A 26,162-nucleotide genomic window follows, 5' to 3' on the forward strand; every position below is an offset into this window, starting at 1 on the left:
GAAGAAATGCAAAACTCTCGCTCTCCATATTACAGCGTCCGGTCGTCGAGAACAGACAGTGCAGCTGTAATGATGGGATCGCCGGGAAAGTTGGCTACAACATTGCTAGGAGGATAAAACCTTTTTTAGCTGAAAGAATCGCGAGCGGCATTAAGCTGAAAATGCTTATTTAGAACTATCGTGACAACGGCATGAAAGAGTTTGATCTGTCAGAGACGAACATCCAAAAGAAGAAATCGAACCACCGTCAAGCGAGGCTACCGTTAATGAACTGCCGATGGGCAAGGTAGCACAAAAAGCACACGGGATACGACATCACCCGTGATGTCACTTTTCGTTGAAAAATTCCAATACAACGCGATACCTTTCAACAAGACGTCACATTGCGGGGACTAATGCAAGGTTTGGGAAGCCTAAGCAACAAGGCCGTCGCCGGATGGGGTCCACCACAAGCCTATCAAATGTACCGGCGTTTTTGGTATCGTCGTGCTGAACGACACAATGAAATGAATACTATTTACATACTGGTACACTCCCGATCGAGCGGAAATATACCTATATTCTTGGAAAACATTGAATTCATCCAAAAAATCAATATTATTCCGTATTTTGTAGTTTATAAATACAGATGCAAGTACCGTATTAAACCTATACTTCAAAAGAGGAGGCACCTACTCAGCGCAATTCCGAATAAATTATTGCTTCATGCTAGTCGCATATTTAGATATGAATATGATTTTATCTAATTATGAAACTATATATAAATGCATCAATCAGGGATCTGCCCGCAGCCAACAATCCGTTTCTCGGACAATTTTTGTATTGTAAGCTTGTCTATAAACGATGAAGTATTAATGACTCATATTAGCTCTGACTTATGACGTGTGAGTTTATTTTTTATGACGAGTTCAACAGATGTGTATAATGAATGAAGATGATATATAATAGAGTAATAATTAAAAATTTTCTTGTGTGATCTTAAAGTGAATGATTCTAGTGAGGATTGTAGTCGAATCCACTGCCCTCTGTTCCCAAATCACCGGGCTGATCTAGCTCAGCGTTGCTATCGCTTCTGTAATAAGATAATGCGAGAAAACGTTCAATGTAGTTATGATAGAGTGCAGCTTATCGTCGGGGGCATCCTCAGTCTTTAGGCGCAGGCGCAGCTGTTGCCTCCGACCAAATAATGAACCAGAATTTAACCATCTGCTACTTATGCTTTCACATTGGTCGGTATTAGTTTGTGCATAGTTTCAAGTATCTTAATGCGTTTTGCTCTCGTATTAAAAGAGGCCTCGTGCAACTAGCACAGTAGAGAATCACACCACATTTTGTTTCTCCTTTTCAACATGCGTATGTTTAAAGACGGCACGTACCCGCTGCCCTCGAAGCTCCTTGTCTGGTCTACTTGTTCCTGATACGTCCGCGCCACATTTGTCTGCTTGTGCCTGTCCTTTCTGATATCAGCTCGGAATTCTGAAGACTGTTTCTGTTGCGCTTTCGGCTGGGGTAGCTGGACCTTGTTGTGAGCCGCAAGCCTATTCAACAATGTGACAAGGGACTCTGTAGCCGCATTATCAGCAGCGGGAGGATTTCGACTATCGTCGGTGTCAAAATCATCTGTTGAGTCGGGCAAGGACGTTTTCTCTAAGTGACGCAGAAATGCTCCTACAGGAAAAATGGAGAGTACTTGTATAGAATTCGCTCTTCATTGTGTGTTGATACATTTCCGTGTACTAGAACAAGCATATGTACATCAGCACTACCCTCCGGAATGATTTGCTGAAGTGTGAAATTAAGTTATCCATTTGTGGGCCTACATATTCGTGTAGCGAATCAATATCAATTAACTTGTATTCGACATCTTTCATTGAGAATTCATCATCGCCTAACCTAACCTAACCTAACCAGATGAAAGGTCCGCTTGTTACGGCATGAAGTAAAAATTGTTGAAACAAAAAATCTTTTCAGTTAACTTCATTACGTGTTAGCTGCGCACTAATGTTGCGTAGACATATAATCATGTCATGTAGGTCTAAATAAAATCTGCTAACACCGTTAACAGGTTATGTTTACTGCTTTCTATATACCGATTTCTGATATAGATACATATTAGATTAATTCAATTCATAGCTCTGACAATTTTCTCTGCTGCTAAGAAAAACTGATATAGTTTTCATCGTAAATCTTCATATAGTATTGTGACAGATCCGTAACGTGTTGACTGTTAATGTTGAAAGTTAGATTAACTTTCAAGCATTAGACGTTCATTACTTACCACTTAGAAACGCTGCATCCAGTTTCTCAGTGAATACTAACTTGTCACTTAAAAAAGATGCAAGCAGGACCACCGCTAATAAGATCATGACATCTCTAAGCTGCATTTCAGATACCTTGAGTACTACGAATCTAAACAATTAACATGAAAATCTCATACGTATGAATGGCGTTCACGACGAGTCCTAAACGGCCGTGTTAGCGTTTGCTCTATAGTAAAGTGTTCACTTGAACCGTCTGGGTCGATTTGTCTGTACTTACTAGTAATAAAGGTCTGATCATTGTGACTCAGAATAAGCGCAAAGACAGATTGTTCCGTAGACAATTCGGCTTGGATACTCTTACCGCCGAAAGGGTGTATTTCTCGATTATTGACAAATTAGGCATCCATTGTCTCCTATTGATAACTGCTCAATAACAATATCATTTTGTTGAGGGTAATCCTTTATCGCTTTCATCAGAGAGAGCTCGGCGAGTGACTCTCTTGTGACACCATTATGAACCTCTGGTTTTTTTCTGGGTCAAGGTTTTTTATCGGTTTATCGTCATACTATTGCTAAGATTTCTCTGTAAGCGAAGTACTTAAATATTATGTTGCTATTTGATGGGTATGTATCAACGTAACCATCATCTACCTCAAAATGTATATACAATTGAATAATATTTTGTTGTGTTAGCGCATAACAGTGATCAGAAGTATGCGAGAATTTAGTTATCGAATTCTAAAAAGTAATGGGCGTCCCATGTACAGAAAGTAAGTTATCCGCAATTTTATAAAAGTGCTCTAGTATTATATTTACACTATTGTTAAGTTAAAATCTTCACAGTATGTAAACCCGTCACTAACAATAAGTAAAGAAAAAAAAACAAACTTTAGTCTTGTATTCGGTAGTCCCGCTAAGCATGGTTTCAGACGACTGGCCCCCCACGGATGTGCTTACGCTTGATTTCGGGCCTAGGTCACCTCACACATATACCGCTAAAGATCCATGCGCTAGCACTAAACCCTCACAGGAATTCTGATATACTAACCTATGAATAAGAAATACTGTCTACAAATCGTTAGCTTTTACCGTAGAGCAGAAAAGTTATATTACTAAAACTCAGCTGAATAGTACTGTTACATTTGAACGTACTCACGCGACCACTTTTCCTCCCCGTTGCTTCCATGCGGAATTTGGCATAGCAGAACTTTGTACACGAGCTTTTTCGTTCCCTACCATTGTACGATCCTGACTCTTTCAAAACCTCTCTTGATTAACTTGAGACTAACGGGAACAATGTTGTCATATGGTCGTTGGAAGGATCGATACACAATATTTATCGCTGCCGAAACACAGGGTTCTATTTGGTATATCGATATCGAAGCAATAGAACGTTGTTATTCATACTATGTGTGTAAAATAGCGCGAATCAAAATCATAAATCTGAGTGCAGATAGGACTTGCTTACAGGTAATGTTGAGTGTTCACGTATCAAAAAATTATCACGTATTATATTAGAAGCAGAATAAAATGTTACACAGTAGCAATTAAATGGATTTATTTAAGATTGATTGATTGATTTGTACATACGGAGGAGTAGAGGTCACAAATTGTCCTAGTTCCTAGGGATGTAGCTTTTTTTTGATATAAACTCGCCTTTAATCCTTCAGGTTGACGAGTAGCGCCAATTTTATGCCATAACCATGCGCGGGTTCTATCGCGATTGACAACGCCACGGGAGAAATGGTGCACTAAATAATAACCCGGGATATCTCGTAAATAAATGAATAGTGTGAAGCATAAAAACTATGCACGATTTGGGATGGAATTGAAGACAGCAGAAGCTTCCGTAAGAAGGCGAACAGAAAGCCATAATGGTGGGAAAATACCTACGCGGGACAGAGACTCTAAGGAGATAGCGTCGATAATGGGATTATTTGACAGTCGAAGATGATCCCCACCGTAAGCCGGAAATGTTTAAAGAGATCACTGAAAACGTGACGATATTGGCCTATCAATGCCACGCAATGGAATAGTTCAACACGAAAAGCTAACTTATAAGCTAAACAAAAATAACGGATCTTTTAGAAAAAAGAATTCTTTAAAGTTACGTAAACACAAGTGGCTTGTTTAAGCTTCGCGAGGTACTACACGATGTTATGTGGGGTTATTAAACTCCGTGTGGTATTTGTATTGTAAAAACACAAGTAACAATGCTTCTATGGAAATCGTCACTATGTCGCCGCGTATAGTATAGTATAGTATAGTATAGTATAGTATAGTATAGTATAGTATAGTCGCTCAGTAAACCTACTTTTTTTTTCTCGATTTTCTTTATTAGTAGCCTCCAAATGTCGCTGTTTGAATTTTTTGACTGATACACGTAGAAACGTTATGACAAAGGTCTTGTACCTACAGCCGGCGTACATGTCGGCCTGCCTGTAATTACATGGCTCTTACTGTGTTCTATATCATCGATCCGCACTTGTTCTGTGCATACGAAGTGCTAGTTACTGCATATAGCACAGATGACCGTCTGGTCGATATCTGACATATGCATAGTGGTACGGTCATTTGGTTTCAATAGCTCTATCTATTCGTCGTATCATAAGACTCAACGATGATGACGGAAAGAGATAACCTGATTTATCAGTTCCTCTAGATATTTGATTTTTTCTTTTTTTCTAAATATTGCCATCTGACAGAAGTAACAGAATATCGTCCTTGAGTTCGTAAGCGAAAGCTACTGTCGTGAATGCATTTTTTATATGTGAAGTACTTGAGACAAGCCGTCTTAAATTATTGGTAGTGTCACAGTATGAGGGCAGTCCCTGCATAATCGTGGCAGTGTCATTGAATAAACCCTCAACGTTTAGCGTGAGCTTTAGTTGTCAGGGTCGATTTATTTTTACCGTCCATAAACGACTAATCGTTGTCACATAGAGCTAGCATCGCAGAATGTTCCGGGCCAGAACGATAACTGCCGATTGGCTCAGATACCCTTGCCAACAAAAGGGTATATTATTCGGTAATTGGCTATTTGCACATCCATTGTTTCCTATTGCTAGCTCCTTTAACAAGTTGCTATTGGGGCACATCTCTTATAGCTTTGTTAGAAAATCCATAGTCGATGATTCGAGTTTGGCGAATCTGAAACGACCTCTCTTCGCAACTTAAGAAGGCGTTACTCATTTTGAGCTAGGATTCGGACCTTTTGATTTCTTCTTCTTCTTCTTCGGAGGTATGCCAGGCTATAGAAACGCTTAGTGGCTCTAGGTATACTAACAAAAGGGCTTTCCTTGCATTGCGGAGTGCTAATCGTGCTAAAAAAAACTACCAGTGCTTTGAGTTTTATCTTTAATCTCAGAAATCCGTGATAAACGAGGCCTGCCCATCTTCCTCTGAGCAGCAGAAACGCGATACCGCCACACGAGGACGAGGACAAATATTATAGGCGATCAACAAGTTTGTCGTTTACAACGAAGCGTAATAAACTTCTAATTCATCAACTTGCAAGATGTACAGCATATCAATACTTTAACTACCTTTAGCCCATTGACCTGCGAGTAGAAAGAAGCCGACAGCCAACCATATATCTGGTGCCACTTATCATTAAAGCAGGTATAATATTACTATCGAGATTTAACATTATTATTCGTTTACTACCAGGCCGACGTCCTTGGATCCGCAGAACCTCGAACAGCCTAGTATATATTACTAGCTGTGCGACTTCCTGCCGCCACCAGATATGCTTTATAACCGTATAATGAATCCTTGGCCTGCTCAGTATAAACAAAGCATGCGTGAGTGCATTCGTGCCTTTTTTCTTCTCACTCGAAGCTAAACTGTCTCGTTGGCTTCTGTGTATCAGCATGATTACGGCTATATATACTCAGTCGACACCGTACACGGCTTCCCGACTCCATAGCATCGTATTTCTCCGCAGTTTTGAGACGACTGGTAGTAATGAGGTTTCACAACGTTCGCTTGGGGATTTGCTAGCGGCCGTTGTGATCATTGAGTATCGTGGGACCTGCAAAAGTGTTTACAAAAACTGTACGTTGTTGACACGAGGCTTGGCCGTTTGAACCTTTGCAAGCCTAAAAAGTGATTCGAATTGTTCAGCTCAGAATTTAGCTAATTCAAAGTAGGAAAATTGCACTTCAGAAGCGTCGCTCAGTTTCGAGATAACCTTACTCCTAATTGGACGTCGCAGGAATCCCATAGAGTACGCATTAGAATATCAATTGAGATACTAATAAAGGTCTGAAACTTATAATGTAAGTTGTTTACTTTCACAGTTCGACCGAATCAGGCGTATGCATTGTGAGTAGAATACGTGGAATGTGATCGGTGTCAATGTAGCACAAACGTCTATGACGCTAATCACCCTAGTAATCGTTCGCGCCTTAACTTACAGCTTGAAAATCATCTTTAGGAATTGAACGCGACGACATTCGGCCAGCTGATACGATACCGTGGAACACAACCTTTCTAAAACCTTATTTTGGAGGAATAAATCATGTCGCAGCATTTTGAATAACAAAGTATACAAAATGAGTGGTTCGGTTACCTTGTCCTTGACCTAAAACGTCCCTAGACTGGCTACGGCAATTGTCAATATTTTCGCCTACTTAAGTTATTTTTAGGTATATTTTTTATTGAAGCCATTTGGCATCTACTTCAAGTGAATTACCACGCATCTTGTTCAGCACAGTATGTTCGTGTTTCGTGCTTGAAATTTCCTCACGTGCTTACGTCTACCATTGAGGGTGCTAACTATTTCGCATAGCCTCTGCTCATGCTATTAATTCTTACCTCTCCCATATATAAACAAAGCTGATCATCACGTATCGTACGGTTTGCGATTTTCGTTCTGTTTAGCTCGCTTCATTCAGCTACGTAGCAACAAGTCACCTGACAGCCGTGCTACACCAAACAGAATCCAACCCTGTGATTTGACTAGATTATATTAACCCAGTCCCAAATTAAATTTATTGTCCTGGTTTCAACATTAACTGGCCAAGCGCAAGGTCATGCGGGCCACAGTAATTAAGTTCAGGCTCTAAAAATATTTTTCATTTTGACGCTAATCCCAGTGATGTCAAACTATTTGGTATTAGCTCTAAACCATTTCCGATATGGTCATATTTAATGACCGGTGACGCTTGCAGGGTATTTCATGCAGCTATGATGGACACTGATGTTGTAGCGTTTTCTTCACGCTGAAACCAGACCAGTTTTACTGAATTTGGCAAATTTTACCGAGCTGACGGAGTGTGCCACACACCGAGACCTACACAGCAACTTACACGGCTCCGTCACTTGAACTGGACGAACGTACCTTAGCCTTCAGACAAAAGAGCGAATTTGTATATACGTTGCAACTAATATATTGCAGCGCCTATCTGAGTGGCCGTTACAGGTGTGATGGTGAACTAAGTTATAACCAATGAGAGCCAATTCCTCTAAAAAAGCTTCCTCGAACACTCTCGATCCGCTTCCACGGTGGAAGCTTCCATAAGGTGTCATCATGCTGAAGTTGTACCATGATTTTCAACGAAGTTCATAGCACCTTCTGTTCATCCATATGACGCTGACCCAGCCCAGTTCATTGGTAATGGTTTATTCATTTGCTCAATATTCAAAAGTTCTACTCGTCTACTTTTCAGCTGAATAACATGTTCTTAGGTGAAAAGTTAATAGGTATTCTACCATATTTCACATAATGAGTATATAACCTTAGAAGAACTTTATCTATCGTTTGGCATAATAGCAAGTCTCGTAAGGAATCTTTTACTGATTCCGAAGTTTGAAACGATTGAAAGTTTTGCAAAGGACACCGCTTTCTGCTTAACGCTCTAGGCTGCCGGAGTGTAACGGCGTGTGAAACGTCTTCGAACTAAATGTGCTCCAAACAAGGAAATGACCCTAAGTAAAGTAAGATTATTATTGCCTGCTTTATATACAATAAGTGATTTATATAGATCCAATAGTTACTAGAAGAATATTTTGTTGCGACCTTCGGCTCCAGCCTGCTACATCAGCTAGTTTTGAATTAAAGTCATTTCCGTTTACGGGCCTCATCTTCACGATGAAGAAGTTCTGTGAAAATATCGTTATGCAAAGTTCTCATGAACTTTATTAGACTCAGTTTAGTAATCAGATATAAGCGCCGAGAAAAGGTGCACTGCCTGAAGGCAATGTGTCGTTTCCTTTGAGGTTTGTTTATTGAAAAGGTATAAAATTATATTTTGGCTAGGTTGATTCTAATCACTTTATGGAATTGAGGCTGAGCTAAAGGCTAAAGCCGGTTAGCGTAGGACTATTGTAGCTACTGCAAATAAAATAGTATCTTCCACCTGTTGTTCAGAAAGTAACGATTACTTTTCATCATTATTACGCCCGATCTGTAACCATCTTTTAAGCAATTCATTTGTTTTGTCTCGGCAAAAATTTTCACCTTTGATGTGGAAAATTAATCCAGCTTATCTTCGGCAATCTTTCATTGTCAAACGTTGCCTTACTAATTTCACTTGCCAGTAATTGTAGAAGGTGGTGATCCATGGGTGCCAGATCTGGAGAATATGGTGAATTCAGAAGTACTTTCCGCTTAAGACCCTGATGGGCGGTTTGACTGATTCCTTGAGCAACCTTTCCACTTTATGGGGTAGCCACAAGTTCAAGTAGATGCTATCAATTAGAGATGGCCACATCACCGCAACTTAGTTTTTCGGCCAATTCACGAGTTATTCGCTAGCCGTCTTCGTTCAAAAGGGTCTTTAGGCAGACTTCGTCGATTTCGGATAGCCAAATAGGGCAGATTGCATCTTCACGTTTTGAAAAAGTAATTTACCTTCTTATGGCTCTCAGACACTGGGCCTACGCCATACACGACATAAATATTTCGGGCTATCTTGGATCTGGGCAGAAAAAACAGCTTTAGATATACAGTATGCATCCATCTTGCAAGCCGAATCGGAAATACAACTTCGCACCGAAAGAAAAAATTGCTCTCGAAGAGTATACAGCGGAGACTACAGGAAAAAGCGGGTAGTTGCAGGTAATCGCCGTTGTTTTCAAATAGAACGTAGCCATATATTGCAAAACGTTGTCACTTCATAATGAAGTAGATCATTTCACATTTAAACTCGTATGATGTTGACCTAAGAATAGCAACGTGCACCTGGAAAGTTTCCAGACAGAAAATGAATTATCATCTTCTATTGGATAGCGTGAGTTGTCTTCTTTGTGTACGTAAATATTTTGTGCGTAGGTATATTCCTTTGGAAAGTAAATAAAATCAAAGATGCCAACCTTTTCGTCGCTTAGTTAAGGGAGGGAACTAGCGCTAAAAAGCTCAAAATTCTGAGCTTTCAATGTTACCTCTACGGCACCTCACCGACGACCTAGTTAAAAAGAAAGCTTCGATTTAAGAATGTTCTAGACACCCTATATTTATAACCATTCATCAGATGCAGAAAGGGTCGAAGACACATTTCATTGTTTCAGAGGATCTTGAATCCTAATCTCACACAGAGATGATCAAGCACCACTTTTACTTCATAAAGGCTTTAACTCCTGCTGACGTTTTTAGTCTTCGCAATACTCGCATATTTTCTATACATCGTTAAAAACGCTCATAGTTCTTTTTTCAAGCACATTATAGTAAAGGGTTGCATATTAACTATTTTAACATATTACCTATTTTGTTAACAATTTTAACAAGCTATCTTACGAGAAATGAATTTAAAATCTGACGCTATGAATCATACGGTTGGTAAATTGGTACGGACCAAAGGACCGGCCACGTGCATGCGTATACGTAACATACCCCCATAACTCGCCTGCGTTAAAGGGAAAATATAAGGGAAATAAAAAGGAAAAGTAGCCAGTTTCTGCCATTCAGCAAGGAATAGCGCTTAGGCAACCCATCGTCAATGCCAAATATAAGGAAAAATTGCATTGTCTCCTTAACGTGCTTGTCGAAACGGTCACAGTGGTCGCAGCTGTGTAGGTTGACACAGCAGGACCGAGTTTGTTCTCTAACCATCTAAACGAATCATAATTTGGACATTATTTAACCATTTTTCAGAGGCTGACAATTTACAAGACATTTATGTAGTAGGATTAGTGATTAATATGCTTCTGATGTTTGCCACCGGAATTCTCAGAACGACATATTTGCGGTCCACATATCAAACCTATTTCTCGAAAGATCGGCACACGTAAAACAAAGGTTTCAGTAGCTTATTAGAGCAGCATTTTCCTTATCGGACCGTTTATGCAGACGTTCGAATAATCACTTTCGAAGTAAACGATATTTTTATGGTCTGTGATCAAAGTGGTGGTTAGCTGATGGCTTGAACGTATTAAGACACTCTACCTTATCGCAGGTTGTTATTGCTGACGGGATGTGCTAAGCTCTACGCATCCATAGTGCAGACCCATCCATGTACCTGAGTTCCCGTTGAAATGCCGTAAAAATTCTTTCTAAATTAGCATCTGAGACGCTTCAAGCAAAAAATTACGGTAACAATCTGTATCTAACCGTCCAGTGTAAAAGCAATATTGCATTATTTGCAAAATAGTCTACATAGCAGGTACATTGACTTTCATTGAGTTTGATTTTATCTATTACTTGGCTGTACCGTGCGCATGATATGATTCGTATTTTTTTCTATGATGTAAAATGGTTTCATTGAACGTATCTATATTGCTATTATTCTTTAACCTTGAATAATACATTAGACACGGCCTCACCGAACTTATAAAAAAGTCTGTCATTTAATTACGTTCAATATTTTATACCTCTTTGTAACAAATGATATTCGATTTATTTACATTTACCCGATCCAAGGACCTCATATTTCATAGTAAATCTAGAGCAAGCTTTAAAAGTTGATCCTTCTTCGGAGTTAGCGCTGCGGTGATTTGTCTCGCTTAGAGCTTGGCCTCTTTCCCTGATCTTAATCTATTTCGCATTCGAACTATAATTTTATTACGTAGCAGAAATTACAGAAAATTTTGAATCATATTCGTAAATAGTAGGCGAACGACCTTAGGACATCTTGCTCTAAAAACTTGCTCAACCATAACGCTTACGCTGGGAATTTTGATTATTACATTATATGTAATTATATTAATTCAGAGATGTCATTTCCAGTATCGTTTTACCTACTTATGGACCTATCTTTTTTTTTTTTTCATTTTTAGCACCTGCATAAATGAGACTGTAATCAAATAATTGCTGCCTTACTTCTGTAGATTCTTAGTATAGGTCAGATCAGAGTATGCCGCCGCGTACGATCACCTTAAGTTGATAAAAATCGCTTCTTGTAGAAAATATAATGAAAACTATATCGATTAGATCAGAGTAAAGGGTGCGATATGTCAATACGCATTATCGTTGTACAGCACGTCCGACATAAAGACGTTTCATGTCTGATCAGATCACGTCAGTCGATTTGTGTTTAGCGTGCAGCATTTCACTTCGATCGTGTTTTCTAAACAGGTTTTCATTATGTTTGTTACACGCCGAGACATCAACATGAAGCCAACAAAGCTACACGAAGGTCGTCTCCGAAAAAAAGGTTGTTTTCTGGAATTGATAGCAGGTTCGTCCACGTACTTACTTTTGACGAGTCCAGATAACTTTTCGTCGTCGAACGAAACGGAAAAAATAAGGCATAAGACAAAAAAACGAATTAAAAAATTGCTAAATGTTCTCCGTCGAAGCGTAGTTAAGGTGAAACTTGGAGCTGGCCTAATCGACTTTAATGATCGTACGAAAAATAATCATCAGGTCACCTAGCTGAAAAGGCTACTGCAAGCACTAAAAGTCGTCTAACTCCGGATGCAAAACGTACCGTATGGAGGCGTACGGAATACATATATAGATATGGAGCACGCTAAGAAACAGCGGACTCAGCAGTATACTATGTGCCATACTTTAAGGTATACAAAAGTCAAGGCGAAAAAGGGGTGAGTATGCCAAAACGGCGCTCAGGATTGCAGCCCATAAAATCGTAGATTAAAGGTTACTGGGTATTCTTCTCCGTTCGCACATAAAAAAGTGATTCCCTTAGCGAGTCGAAAATTTCGATGAAGAAGTCCCGTGAAGATATAGCCAATGCTGTTGTTATTTGTTTCGCTTTATTATAGTAAAAGGAACTGTCAGACGAACATGTTTACGGTAAGAGGATATCAATCTAGGACAATCAACATACTTATTAAACATCGCTAAAGCGAATCATCGTAAAAGTGAAAGGCTTATTCATAGGGCTACTAAGTCCTATATTGTATTAACAAAGGTTATTAAGATCTTGAGCAGGTCTTCATTTTAGCTTGCCGTAACATTAGACTTGACAAGCGTAAAAGATACCCGATTCGAGAGACAAACAATTTCGTTAAATTTGCACGAAAGATCTTAATACAATCGAACTGACACTTGGCTACATAGCTTTCCGTTAATGTTTATCACGTATTCTGGGTCGTATTACTAATTCAAAGGTATCGCTTGCCAGCTATAGGCCCACATAGTAGTGTCTGCCACAGCGGGTTTTACCCGAACTCCGGTTTGAGAACATTGGCAAATTTGAAAACTGCAATAAAGTAATAGTTCCGGACCCTATCACATTACCAGAGGCTTTACGCGTGTTTTGATCAGAAGATGTCTGGTATCAAATAAATACCAAATTAGACTTTGCAAATTTTAGAGAAACGATAAGCGCTAGTAGCTTTCTACCATTTCGAACAGTATCTTATAATGTTTGTAAATGAACTTGAAATGAGCGAAAGGAAATCATTGACTTTTGTATGAAATACAATTTGAGGTTGTTGGATTAGAGTGAAATATTGTTGTGTCAACTAAACCATTACGGAAATCATCGACGTTGCAGGTTCCTGAAACAGCTTTTAATCGGCTAAGCTCAGGAAAATTGTCCTGATTAGATGTAGCGTTATGTTATAAATAGGTAATGATTTAAAAGTAAGTAGCATTGATTGTAGCTAGCTCACTCAATGAAACCAAGTTAAGGGTCTATGCTACGTTGCCAGATTTTGAGGACCGTTGTTTACATGCTTTAATTATCGGTATATTACCCTATAAAGGGACCCAAAGAGAATCCTAGAAAATGAATTTCACAGCATGCAGATTTTTACATAGATATTTATACTTGTGCATTTCTACAACTCCTTTTTTGTGTAATTATATATATATATATATATATATAATTGTGAAAAAATATATAATTGTAAAAAATGTAATTAAATCTAATCTGTAAATTGATTACATATTATTGATTAATATTTTCATAATAGCGTACGTTCTCTATCGTTTCTATTTGGGTTTCTTCAACTTGTAATATAAGATATGGCCTGTTCCACACTGCGTTTATTGCCGAACCTTACAAGTACTTGAAATACCTAGAAAATTAACTCTCTCAAAAGGGTGTGGAGACACTTCAACGCCGGGCAAAACGGTTTGTTGAGTTGGTTTTGACGAATAGGAAAACCCGTTCAATATTCGCACGGGGTATGCATGCAAGAAGTTGTTGGGGATCGTCGCATAACTCCTGTTCGTAAACGTGCAGTCATGTTTTGCCTACAAATACTTCCAAACTAGTTACCATTAGCTTGGGCCACTATAAAGAAATATATGGATTCTGTTTGGTCAGAAGCCCGTAAGGTAGTCAGATCGTAATACGTAGGTTTGTCAAAATATTTAACAAGGCCCCAACATGTTCCCATTTAAGGACCAAACAAAATAACAAGTACGTGTATCAGTCATCTGTTTTATGTTTCAGTTTCAAGGTAACTCATGCAGATGTGCCTGTCGATAAAAAATAGCAATGTCATGCTCTAACCTAAGATTACCTATTTCATGTAGTGGAGGTTCGGAACGGCCCAGAACAAAGCACTGCTATGGGGCCGAGGACTGGTATATTCTTCTCGATGTAGACTGGATGACCCTTGGCGGAACGCTAACCTTTAAAAATCTTAATCTTGAGGCACCTTGGCGGATTAAGCAACTTTCCATCACAAGCTCCTTCTATTGTTCGAAATTCAATTGGAAGCTCTGCTTGCGTCGTGACGCAACTAGAACACAATAGGCGTTCTTTCTTTAAGTAGAAACAACGCAGACGTTATTCCGCCTCCCTTATTTCTCTATCCTGCACATATGATGCATCCACCGCGGCGTTAGGCTTTAGCAGATGGGACAATCAAATGGCTTTATGAATCGAATTCTGTAAATGCCACACAACCTTACGATATCGATCGGTCTCTCTTATTTTTTCATTAATTTAAGCTTCGTTCGTTTCGTCGTGAATTCAATTCAATGATACGACCCAGTTTTGCATTAATTGGCTATACGGCCCAGTTACATTCAGCGATTACTGAGTCAGCGATTGGGTGTATTGCAGGTGATAAATGAATCCGTTCTCCACTTCGTATAGAAGTTCATCTTCGACCCGTCAAAAGCTGCAAAAGCAATAGTTAGTTGTGTGGTTCACAATTATGGCGATGGCGGTTGGGGAGTAAGCCCTTCATGAGGAACCGTGGTCGGCCCCATCACAGCCTTTCACGGCTCCTGGTGAGAATACCTGAGGCAATTCAAACTCGATTCATGAAGTGCAAAAGATGGGCTTTACGTCGACTGCGCTTCTGAACCAGTCGAGTGCCAACAAATAAACGAACGAGGAGCACAGTACATGTATGTATAGTTGAGATTAATTTTATGCGAATTGTAATAAATTTATGAAGCTGAAAATGATATTCGTGTTAATAATACAGACTGGTAGTGTCGATCATGCCAAGCACCAGAACTAATCAATTAGAATATCAATTCAGACTCTCATATGTAGATAAATCATGACATATAAAAGTATAAGCATACAACTGTTCAATCCCTTTTAAAATGAATAGTAACTTATTTATGAACACACTTCGCAATGCCTTTAAAGCTGCCTTCCTATATTCGCATATAATTTTTTTTAACTTTGCTAGTAAGACAAGATACGCGCCGTAGACTATGCAAATATTGACCATGTCGTCACGGTGCCATTTGATCCGAACACGTTACGACGGTAGCTCTTCACCCCAGGATAGAGCGCTTACCATTTTATCTCGCGAAAAATAATTGGTTTATTTCTCAGTTCGAGAGGTTGTTCTTTTCAATTCAATTAGTCTAAAAATGCTTACCTATGGTTACTGTCTGGTTATTTCCAAAAGCAATATATTCCCATGGATTCATCTAGGAATGTCCTTTTCGTGGAACTTATAAGCGATTTTGCTAATTTGTTTCCTCGTCGGCACCGACCGCCTTTACGTATTCAAGTAACCCAGGCAACTTCGATCCGATCTGATGCCAATTTCTGTTTGGGGGAACTTCGCCTGTTTAGCTATTCGTTTACCAGCTTTATCTCGGAAATGGGCAAAATCTTGTCTGGGAAGGTGTTTCGTTGTCTGGCGGATCCGCACGGATATGGTCACGCCAGCACTTTGTCACCGGTCGTGTCGCTACACGAGGAAGAACGAAATATTCCCCCGAAATAGTTCCTTTTCAATTGTTTGTTCATTTCGGAGACAACCAACTCACCCGCACATCGCTCATCCAATGCGCCACTATGCGAGTCTGACCTCGGTCGAGCAGTTACTGTCATCGGCTCTTGGTTTCTAGCACAGAAATAACCCTAGCGGTGACCTTTAATAGAAACGCTTCCGACGATTACCCTTGAAATACCTTGGGCACTCTTTCGTCTAGATGTTGAAGAAACAGAAGATGCGGGATAAACATTCCTCTCAACTAATTAAGCTTGTTTCACTGAAGCACATGCCGTCTCTAGCGGTCTACACAAGTGTTCAATGACATCAGTCTCTACTTTACGTTACGTACACTTTTCAAGAACATGTGGGATGATGGCCTAACTCTGGTCAGTGTAATCTCAGTAAGAATTTGCGTTGGTACTTATAAATGATTGGTTTATCTAATAACAGCTGTCCATGGAATAATCTCCGAATTAATTGTCATCTGCTCCGTGTTTCCTCCAAGGCTTCGCTCAGAATATAACGTTGACGTGAACGAAAAAAAAAGACCTCACCTGATGTATGAGCGCTCCTTTATCTAAACCTTCGTCTAAACAGGCAACTAAAAGCGTTAGAAAGCCACCTCTCTAAAACCTGTTCGAAAAAAAAACGTAAAAAGTGAGTATTTGTTCACAACGGCGAAGGCATTAGCTGTGCTGAATTAAGAAGTAAGGGCATGATTACAGCAAAGGAAAGGATAATTGGGCACATGCTGACTAATGGATTAGGAGCCTGCTCAATGCCTAAGCTTGGACTATACTCTACTAAGTTCTAGCTTGTATTCCTAAATTGCCATACATTTAACAAAACAAACATGTCAATCTTCATTTTATTTTAAAGAAAAGCGAGATGAGTTTACGACACCTTTGACCGTTAGCAGGGTCAAGTATCATTCGCGGTACTGCACCTAACTTCAAAACTGGATCACAATACACCTTTTAAAATTATATGGTAGTATCTTTGCGCGTTTTTCTTAAAAATGTAGACTGGTCCGGCGTTGTATCTAACATAAATACTTGAATAAATAAAATTTTTCGTTTTTATGAGAATTGTCTGCTACCTTGCTGAACGTTATTTAAGATGCAAAAGTTCGACCACATCAAGTCACAGGAGCATTAACTACAAGTCAATATAGAATCAGCGCACAGAACTTTACAGCATCGGTGTTTTGCTGGAAAGTAATTCATACACGAGTGCTAAATAGCAACAAATATGATATATAACCCTTCCAAATTGGATAACAGCCTATTTTCCGAAGAAGTGTTTGATCATATCGAAAGAATCGTGATAGGGGGTCTCATTCAAGACGAAAACTTAAATATTCTATCCCAACACTGAAAAATATTGGAAAATATATATGATTGCTATATGGGTAGCAGCTATGTTATGCTATTACAAATAGCAATTGTTATGTGTTTTGTACGAACGCAGACCTCATAGAGAAGGTTACTACGGTAAAGAAGTATCACTCCTTTCTCTGTGATGGTGCGAATGGCCACTGCGATAGTGAACCACTGATATTCTTCAGATAAACGTAGGTAGCACTGTGGTCAAACTCATCACTAAAGACACATCAATGCGTGACAAAGGATCCTGTTTATTCGATGCATAGTAAATCAGCGTTATAGTTTCGTAGGGTCACGTTTTTATTAATAGAAGTTTCGTAGTTCCCAGTTACTGTTCAATCTTATTGATGAACTAGCTGTATATGATTTACCTAGTGAAGTGAGCGATAACCCAGAACAGGTGTCGATCACTTGCTTTATTCCTTCTCCTAAATATAGTTACAATTCTCTATAACAGCTTGGCTTGCATGGCAGGACAACTGGGAGGTGAACGGGGGGGGGAGTTTAGCATCGTTAAATTCAAGCTCTGCTGTACAAAACCGTATGTGTTAAAAGCGTACATTATTATTGATGAAATGCTACAATGTAAGCATTCCTGCTTTGAAAATATGTTCACTTGGCCTTGAATATTTCGCATTTTGATTAAGTTCGTTAAAAAACCTTTAAGAATGAATCATTCATTTTTTTACTAAAAGAAAAACAAAATATTTAATGGTTATGGTTTAGGAGAAGCAGGTTAAGTACCGAATTACATGTTGCTATAATAATGCGTTTAAGGGTGAAAAATGCAACTTGATCAAAAATTCGCCGATGATTTATCTATCGTATTGCTTAGAACGGGATAAAACAATTTACTAGTTCAACATCTATGTCATTCTTGCTTAATTCCAATAACTGGAATTCTAGGACTTCGTGGGTCATATGCGGAGTTATGCAGGCAGCTATTGATTCTATGCGAAAAAAACAGTCAGGGCAATTAGAACGCGTAAATATCTCCTTTTCGTTTTTTAATTAGATATTTAATAATTATATAGTTGTTTTCATAAGGAAAACAAATACTGATAATTAAATAAACTGCATATTTATTTATTTGGGCCGATTAACTGAATATAATTAGTTCGATCGCATTGCGGCGACTAAAAAACTTGCATTGTAAAAACCGAGCAAGGTTTTATGGGATGCTTCACGAGCTTTGCCACTTGTTGTTTGTCGTAGGGTAGCAACTGGTAACGAAGCTGTCTGCGAAAGGATCTCCTATTCCGAGCGTAAATGGCTGTAGCAAGGGAACGATGCAGCATAGTGACTTTGGCTTGTTCAGTCGGTTGCTAGCCTGTGCTTCTGAACAAAAAAGCTCATTTCCTTTAAATATATCTTCATTTCCAATGGAAGAAAAAAGCTGTTCCCCAAAAACCTTTCAATAAAATCGCGCGATCGTAAATGATACCTTAAACGCTTATTTTTCTGATTCGACGACATCAAAGATTGTGATCCCTATTCTGTAAGTACTAACACTGTTCTGTTGAGTTGTGGTCTAGGTTTGAACCCGGGCATAGATAGGCCTCGTTTTGTGGTGGGGGCCAATCGTCTGATGGAATGCCCAATGGCGATACCGGACGTAAACCTCGAAACACAGAGGAGCTCCACTAAGCCAAGCTTTTCAATGTCTAAAATTCACCTGTAAGGGGGCTGTATATATTTGAGCAGCGTTTAAAACATGTGACAATCTTCCAAAGCGGACTTGATCACATTGTGTAAGTCTAATGGAACGTAGACTGCACAATGCTCAAAAACTAGTGCCTTCTAATAATGCCTGTTTATAATGAATTTCTTTAAAAATCCGTATATTTTTAACCCGACTTTGAATATTGCAGCACCCTGCATATTATTTGTACACTACGAGATGCATCAACTATACGGCGCGAATGGACGCATGTTGAGGCAAATCCGCTTGAAATACTAGCAGGTACGGGCTTTTAAAGCACTGAGCTATTGTTATAAAGGGGTCTTATTCATTGCGTCTTTACTAGCCGGTTCCCTGACGAAAAAGCCTGTTCTTCGATAGCCGGAGCTGTTCACTACGCAACTTCAAGCTACATTCTGTCTGGATTTGTTTTTTTGGGCAAAATGCACAATATTGGATCTACCAGCAGTCTTTTACTACGCCACTTTTTTTTAAACGAGGCAGACATTGTGATCCGGCTTGATCTTCTACGACCAATGACGATAGCGAGTATAAACGAGTACCTGACGCATAGAATTTAGAGCTGATAAGGGAGTTGTGGGAATTTTCTTAATTTTAGAATATGATGTATTTAAAAAATTGATACGTTTGAAACTATTCATACAGGTGATTATAGTGAGACTTTGTGGGCTCGAAAATAAGCTATGGAAACATGGTAATTACGAATTTTTTTTTGCTGTGCTATTAAATAGATCCGACGAATCGACACTAAGTATTAAGTGTATCTGATTTCTGAGCATTTATCGGGTTGAGAATCTCAAGTGATTGTCTGACGCATAGAATTTGGCACGGTTAACAGGAAACAGCATCTAAGTTAAAAAAAAAAAAAGCGTGATGCAGTTATCGATGATTTTATTCTAATCAGTTGTGACTTACCGTAATACAGTAGTGATAACTTGTTTTAAAAAAAAACTGTGCAATATAGCGCATATGCGTAAAAATAGGATAGCTTAGTTTAATATACGCACATACAAATGTGCCTTGTGAGTGGGGCGAGTTGCAGTTTGAGGTAACCTAATAATTCCAGTGGATAACAATTTGTTTCACATATGTCCAATATAATATGGCCCACAAAACTTGATTTCATTCAAGACTGCAGGATGGGTGTATAACGTAGCTCGAACTCGCGTTTGGCCTGTTTGGCAAATTGCAGCTTTGGGACAAGCAAAACTATGGTATAAAGACGTTCACGAACCGTCCAACAACCATGCCTAACTCTTTTTAATAGCCCCACATCTTTCAATTTGATCAAAGAAGGTATCTATTAGCGCAAAGAACAAGTTATCTAATCCATTTAAAGACACGTCTGCTAGCTAGCAATTAAGTTAAGAATTAGTTCTTTCTTGCTAAAAAAGGGCCAGCCATTATGGGCCTGTTCCTTTCTACTAGTAAACTCGTCATTGTTTGAGGTGGCCGTTACTGTTAATAGTTCATTCGGTAATACAAGAGTCAACATGAAACACTTGTTGTCAATTTTTAGTTTGTTCTCCTATTTCTGCTCATATTTTTTCATTTTCATATAAGGTTTAATAACATTAGAAAATGGTTCGTATACAGTTGATAGGGCGAATACTCGGAAAGTAAAAGCGCATTATCTGATGAGCGCCAGGAGTTTTGTTGTAAGAGGTTGATGTGTAAAACCCATTTCGATATCTGTTAGAATAGTTCGGGGCTTAAGCTAAGCTTCTATAACTTTTAGTAGTACTTACTAAGTTCTAGCGATTCCTTGCACCTGATCGTGCGTCGGTACTCATTCTAATACTGCTTCAGTTAAATATCGACAGTTATTAAATGCGCATTGATTGTGTGACAGTGAGGCGATACTTATATAATATGATAAAGAAGCTATTTTTTTTTTTTACTTTGAACAATTCAAGGGACATTGACTTCTAACAGTGCCGTTTGCAGTGTTCCACTGAGCTCTTTATCAATTCAGGTCGCTTATATTTGTCCTAAACGTTACGTTCTATAAATTTTTGACAACTGCTATATTACGCCTTAAATAGGTATCGCATCGAATTAGCTTCGTTTATTATTGGAATGACGTAGTTGAACGTACTACTTACCATGTGTGTGGGTCACATTTTGTGTCGAGAGAGGTCCTGTCACTGTCTATTGTAGAACTCTAAGGTCTCACAGATAGAAACATCCTATGGCATGTTTAAGGTCTAGCAAGAAGCCGAAACAACTGTCTAATTGCACGCAATATATTAGCATTTTTAGGTTAAAATGCGGGACATTTAATATTCATTCAGTTATTGGAAAATACAGTGGGTTGCTGAGTGGTAAGAGCGCCGTATAAACGCCACAGGTGGGCACAGTTCAAAAAACTCGCAAGCTCCCTTGGCTTTAACGATTTGACGATCAGAATCTGCATTAAGCCAAAACAAAATCCTGTTTCAACCGAACATATGAGGCGACATCAAAAACAAGACAAGGAAAAACCGCGCAGTATTCCTTTTGCGCCTCAATTTCAGCATACGCGACGTTTTGTGGCCGATATTTAGGAGATTACTTGATAATCATCAGGAAGCTCTCGCGTCTGCCGGACGAACAAAGATCTGCGCCGCCAGATACGTCTCGAACCATCACTCGAGCACATTTTCGAATTTCGTGAGGTTACTTCTACTACTTGACAGTTCAAAACACCTAATTGAGTCTAAAAATGCTGATCTCCATTTAGCTGCTCAACAAAATGTAGTTCTCGCACACACGGTATTTTATAATTTATTTTTAATTGTTCTATGTGAAGCCTCAATAACAGTTAATTAACAGATGTCTTCTCTGATATACAAATGACAACAGCAGTCGGCGGTATCATGTCGTTAAGTGATTCAGTTTTTTCTAGTTTATATGTAACCTTGTAACTTTTGGTGACATTTTGCTTTTTCCTATAAACTAGTTATTACTTAATACATTTGTAAAAATAACAGAAAAATTAACATGCAGCGTTCAGCATGCTAGCTAACGAATATTTACGATTCGTTGGGAGTATCCTGAGGCATTTCACCTCATACGTTCCAAACACGAAATACCGTTCCAAGATTTATGATTCGTTAGCGTATGCTAGGGCATTTCGCTTAACGCGTGACGGAAGCGAGGCACCGCTTCAATATTTATGTAGCCGCCCTTTCGCACCGTAGACTGACGACGATCGCTTTCAATGTTCTATGCTTATAATCCAAAAAACTAGCAGCCCTTAGCTCTGGCAGACACGAGTTCCTTGCCTGTGCTTATTTAAGCATCTACCTCTGTGCCTATCGGTACCGGACAGCCATGTTACAACGTTGAAAGTTTACAAAAGCCTAAAAGCACCTCATTTGCCCGATTGACAGTAATGAAAAATATTCGATTTTCTTGGCTACAGTTTACAGTAGATGTATAACGTCGCATGTCTTCTCTCAAAGGCGTATTTGCTTTAGATATTTTTTCATTATGGAATAAGAATTGCAGGTGTCACAACTAGTTGTGGGAGGCTGTTGTCTAAGGGGCAAATTGTCTAAGCTGAAAGCCTGATTCTCGTTTTGAAAATAGAACATATTGAGACAGCAGGTAGGATACATCCGCCGTTAGAGAAAGTAAACGAACACGAAAGAACATAACTGGAATCTCTGATAAAATAGACGCACTCAGAGTAACGACTCATCTTTTCAACTTGTTTGGCTTCCGCAAAACGCAAAAAGTTCAAATCAATCTAACTTCAATACAGCTCCTAGTTGTGACTTTAGTATTGAGAGTTTGTGGTATTGCTCGCATAAATGCATGCCAATGTATATATATATATATACACATACACATATGACTATATCTTAGTTCGTATTGCCTTACTGTTAATGATCTCTTAAATTTGCGGACCAGGGGTGCCCAGGTTGCAAGAGAAACCTGAGTTGATGCCTAGTGTATAAGTAACAGCAAAGATTTTTTAAGTGACCAAAGCAAACGACGTTTGCCTTAAGCAGTTGATTACGGTGAGTGTAAATGTGGAAAACTGTGGAAAAAATAAAACGTCATTCATGCTGAGTCATTGAGTGACCGTCGAGGAGTTTGCGGTGCTGCGGATTACATACGAACCGTTTTAATATATTACTTTTTTTTATTTTTATTAAGGGTTGTACCAATCCAGGTGAAGACCAAGCTTCATCTTATTGTCTTTCTCGGCTATCAGGTAATTGTACGTTATGAACGAACGCCGAATGCCTGAACTGCGACAAAAAGTCTTAGCAAGATTGTACAACGCTGCCCGAACTCTGTGGGCCCATCACAACAATAACGCATCGATTACACGTTGCTACTTGTATCACAACCTTTTTTACAAAAGAAATTCAGTGCGTGTATTGGCTCAGCTCCGGAATTTACTAGATCTAGTTTCCTAACGCATTAGCTTATGAAGCTCGAGAAACTTTTAAAGAGGAAAGCCTTGAAAACAAAAAAAAAAATCTAACAAAGAAACAAAACCTCGGGCCTGATCTTGTAATTGACTTTGGAAGCTGTTCCAACGACTGAGTGTGTGAATTAATCAGGCCGACCTTGAGAGGACGGTTGAGATTTAGATGATTGCGGTATGCATATGCGTAGACGATGCGTACGTACCGCCTGGAGCTAGTTCTCAACTGCAAGGAAAACCACCTTTTTATTGTTACTAAAGCGATTAAAACCGACCATGTAAATGTTAAGTCCTAAAAATAGAGTTCTTCCTTTTGTGCTACAGTGATTCAAGAGAAGCCGTATAAATGCGGAGAGAGAATCTTAAGTAATGAATTGGCCGCTAGATAAACATATCAGTCTATACATGAAGTCCAGCCACTGTACATATATAAATAGATATTTTGTAGGAAAACTACACAAAATGTCCTTCTGGACAAGATAGTATCTAAAAACATTGGCTCCATACCGTTTTTAAATAGTTTTACCTTTTATTTTGAAGGGTATACGAGCCGCTAATAGAAATTATTTTATATTGTAAATAGATGTGTATCAGCATTGAATGGTTGAGCGATTTAACAGCATGAGGTGATACACATATTCCAAGGTCATTTAGAAAGGCTCCATGAAATCTCAAACAACTTTCATTTTTTTATGTCCTTTATAGGTTGGCCCTTGTCCTAAGAACTGTAATTTTGCTTCGACCTATACTACTCATCAGTTTGATGAGACAATGACCGACACTATGTTGAATCGGCAATGTACCGTTCTAATAAGATCGAAAACGAAAAATGGCTCTCACAGAAGAACAGACAAATCTAGTGTTATACATTAGATGAGATCTATTCAGCTCAAACGAAAGAGTGGTCGATGGAGATGTCCATCCTCGATCGACTGCTTGTTATGCTAGCTGCTATACAGGATTCTGTAGGCCAACCCATTGATACAGTTTTCATTAACCTTATTACAAACATCCCAAATGTCCCCATTGTGCTTAGATGTGACGATACTATATGTGTGCCGTAAGCGGACCCGCTACCAACCAGAACACTTACAGAATATAAACATTTCTCCCTGTTTCGACATAGCACGCGTGCAGAAGACACTGAGCTAGAAGAAGCTTGAGTCTACGGAGCGACGTTGCGTCGGCGACATCTGTTACCACGTTCTGATGGCTATGATATTTTTGTCATTCTGCGGCATCGCATAGAGAAATTCGGCGGTTCCTTAATGCTACACAGTTACGGGATCCTTGGATGGCTGGTACGGATGAACACTTTGGACAAAGTTAGTAAATTTATAATGACCAAAAAACCGGTTGTTTTTAGCACACGACGATATTATTAAGGTTGTAAACAGCTTGTGACAACGTCGATGAAGCGATTGCCTTCTGCATAACGTTCGCATTATATAATAGATTTTGCTACATCTAATCATGTGCTTTTATCATAGGGCTCTAATACCAGTACAAGGATGACGATGGCGGCACTTATAGCGCCGCTTTGTCGGAACTTGTTTGTTTCAGGTAACGACACTTCTACGACTACTTACGGCCGAAGGTTATTATGAATTTGTTTGTATCCGTCACTTGAGAGTCATAAAACGAATCATGAGTAGGATCTGCTAGATTATAAACAGGACAAAAATCGCGTCCACACGCGAATACCCATACCAAAAAACACCAGTGCAGAGAGACTGTTTTTGTCAAGGGTGACATCCAACATTTTTTATTTTCAATTTTTTTCGAATTCTGACTCGCTATTAAATGTATCAAATCATCTCGTTGTTGTACAGCTGACACTGTGGTCGAAAGTAAGTGCTCATATAAACCCTATGAATGCCTGATCGAGCTGAATCGGCTCGAAAATAACGGAAATTTGAAAATATAGACCAAATTTAAAAGGGTATACTCGAAAGTTCGAAGGGTACATAGCGTCTATACCGCTAAGTTAGCATTTTTCGCGCTGCAGGAATGGCTGTAGCTTACATAGATGCAAGAACTTATTTGTCATATATAGATAGTTATATTCAAAGAATGTCAACTGTTGCAACAGAAGTAGCGGATATTAAGTGCTATCGACCAACGTTTATCTGCACAAACCCCACAAAGCCTTGAAAGCAAAATACATCTCACACAAATGTCATTTTCTGCGGTATCTTATAATTCAAACGCAATGTTGTAGGAACAGAGTACAATAAGCTTACGGTTACATTTTGCTTGATTGCCACTGTTCCTAAGCTTACATGAACTAGGGCACGTTATAGCTGGAAGCATAAGCTGTTCAGCTCTAGGCTCTGCCGAATCTACGATAGGTACTACTTTAGCCAGACATCTATCGTTCGGGATGAACAGCAACGTGCCCATGTATCATACATAAGTATAAGACGAGCTTAAGCGCAATGTACCTAGGATAGGCTTTGATTTCCGTGTAGAAAAAAAAAACACAGAACTAGCTGTGTGACGCTTGATGAAAGATTCTGTACTAGCGAAGCCCTAGCCGTCCCAGTATATCAACATCAGCCTTCTCGTTGGTCGTGCTGCATTTCAATGAGTACCAATCGTATGGTAAGGACGAGCTGAATAAGAATAGCTGTTACACCACACATATAAACAGGAGTTGTGCGTTACAGCCTTCCACTTGATCTAAATAGAGGATAATTGAGTTGTGATCATTTTGTTGCAAGGACAATAGATACACGTATCTGCTAACTGGATTGCGGCTCTGAATTTAAAGTACAAGTTTGAAAAATGACCTCTATGTACATAAGGGTGATGTAGAAAAGCGCCCATATTTTCAATGAACA

General features: G+C 39.1%; 1 protein-coding gene across 2 annotated transcripts; it reads right to left on the reverse strand.

Moving 5' to 3' along the window:
* Positions 1 to 869: 869 nt before the first annotated feature.
* On the reverse strand, positions 870 to 2,582 carry LOC111268152 (uncharacterized). Of its 2 annotated transcripts, none has more exons than XM_022846927.2 (3): positions 2,279 to 2,582; positions 1,377 to 1,620; positions 870 to 1,072 (listed from the first exon to the last, which is right to left on the reverse strand). In XM_022846927.2, the coding sequence occupies exons 1-3, from the start codon at positions 2,382 to 2,384 to the stop codon at positions 994 to 996; spliced, it is 429 nt and encodes a 142-aa protein (XP_022702662.1). In that variant the 5' UTR covers positions 2,385 to 2,582; the 3' UTR covers positions 870 to 993. The 2 variants fall into 2 exon arrangements, with proteins under 2 accessions (XP_022702662.1, XP_022702661.1); XM_022846926.2 differs by having other exon boundaries at positions 1,377 to 1,668; positions 2,279 to 2,578.
* Positions 2,583 to 26,162: the final 23,580 nt, after the last annotated feature.

This window comes from Varroa jacobsoni, unplaced genomic scaffold (assembly GCF_002532875.2).
Source record: "Varroa jacobsoni isolate VJ856 unplaced genomic scaffold, vjacob_1.0 scaffold_1262, whole genome shotgun sequence".
NCBI lineage: Eukaryota > Metazoa > Arthropoda > Arachnida > Mesostigmata > Varroidae > Varroa > Varroa jacobsoni.

Excerpts from the sequence above, each read along its gene's own strand:
- LOC111268152 (XM_022846926.2), bottom strand. The coding sequence starts at position 2,384 with ATGCAGCTTAGAGATGTCATGATCTTATTAGCGGTGGTCCTGCTTGCA. Across the intron at positions 1,669-2,278 it reads GGATGCAGCGTTTCTAAGTG|GAGCATTTCTGCGTCACTTA; the intron begins GTAAGTAATGAA and ends TTTTTCCTGTAG. Across the intron at positions 1,073-1,376 it reads AGGAGCTTCGAGGGCAGCGG|AAGCGATAGCAACGCTGAGC; the intron begins GTACGTGCCGTC and ends ATCTTATTACAG.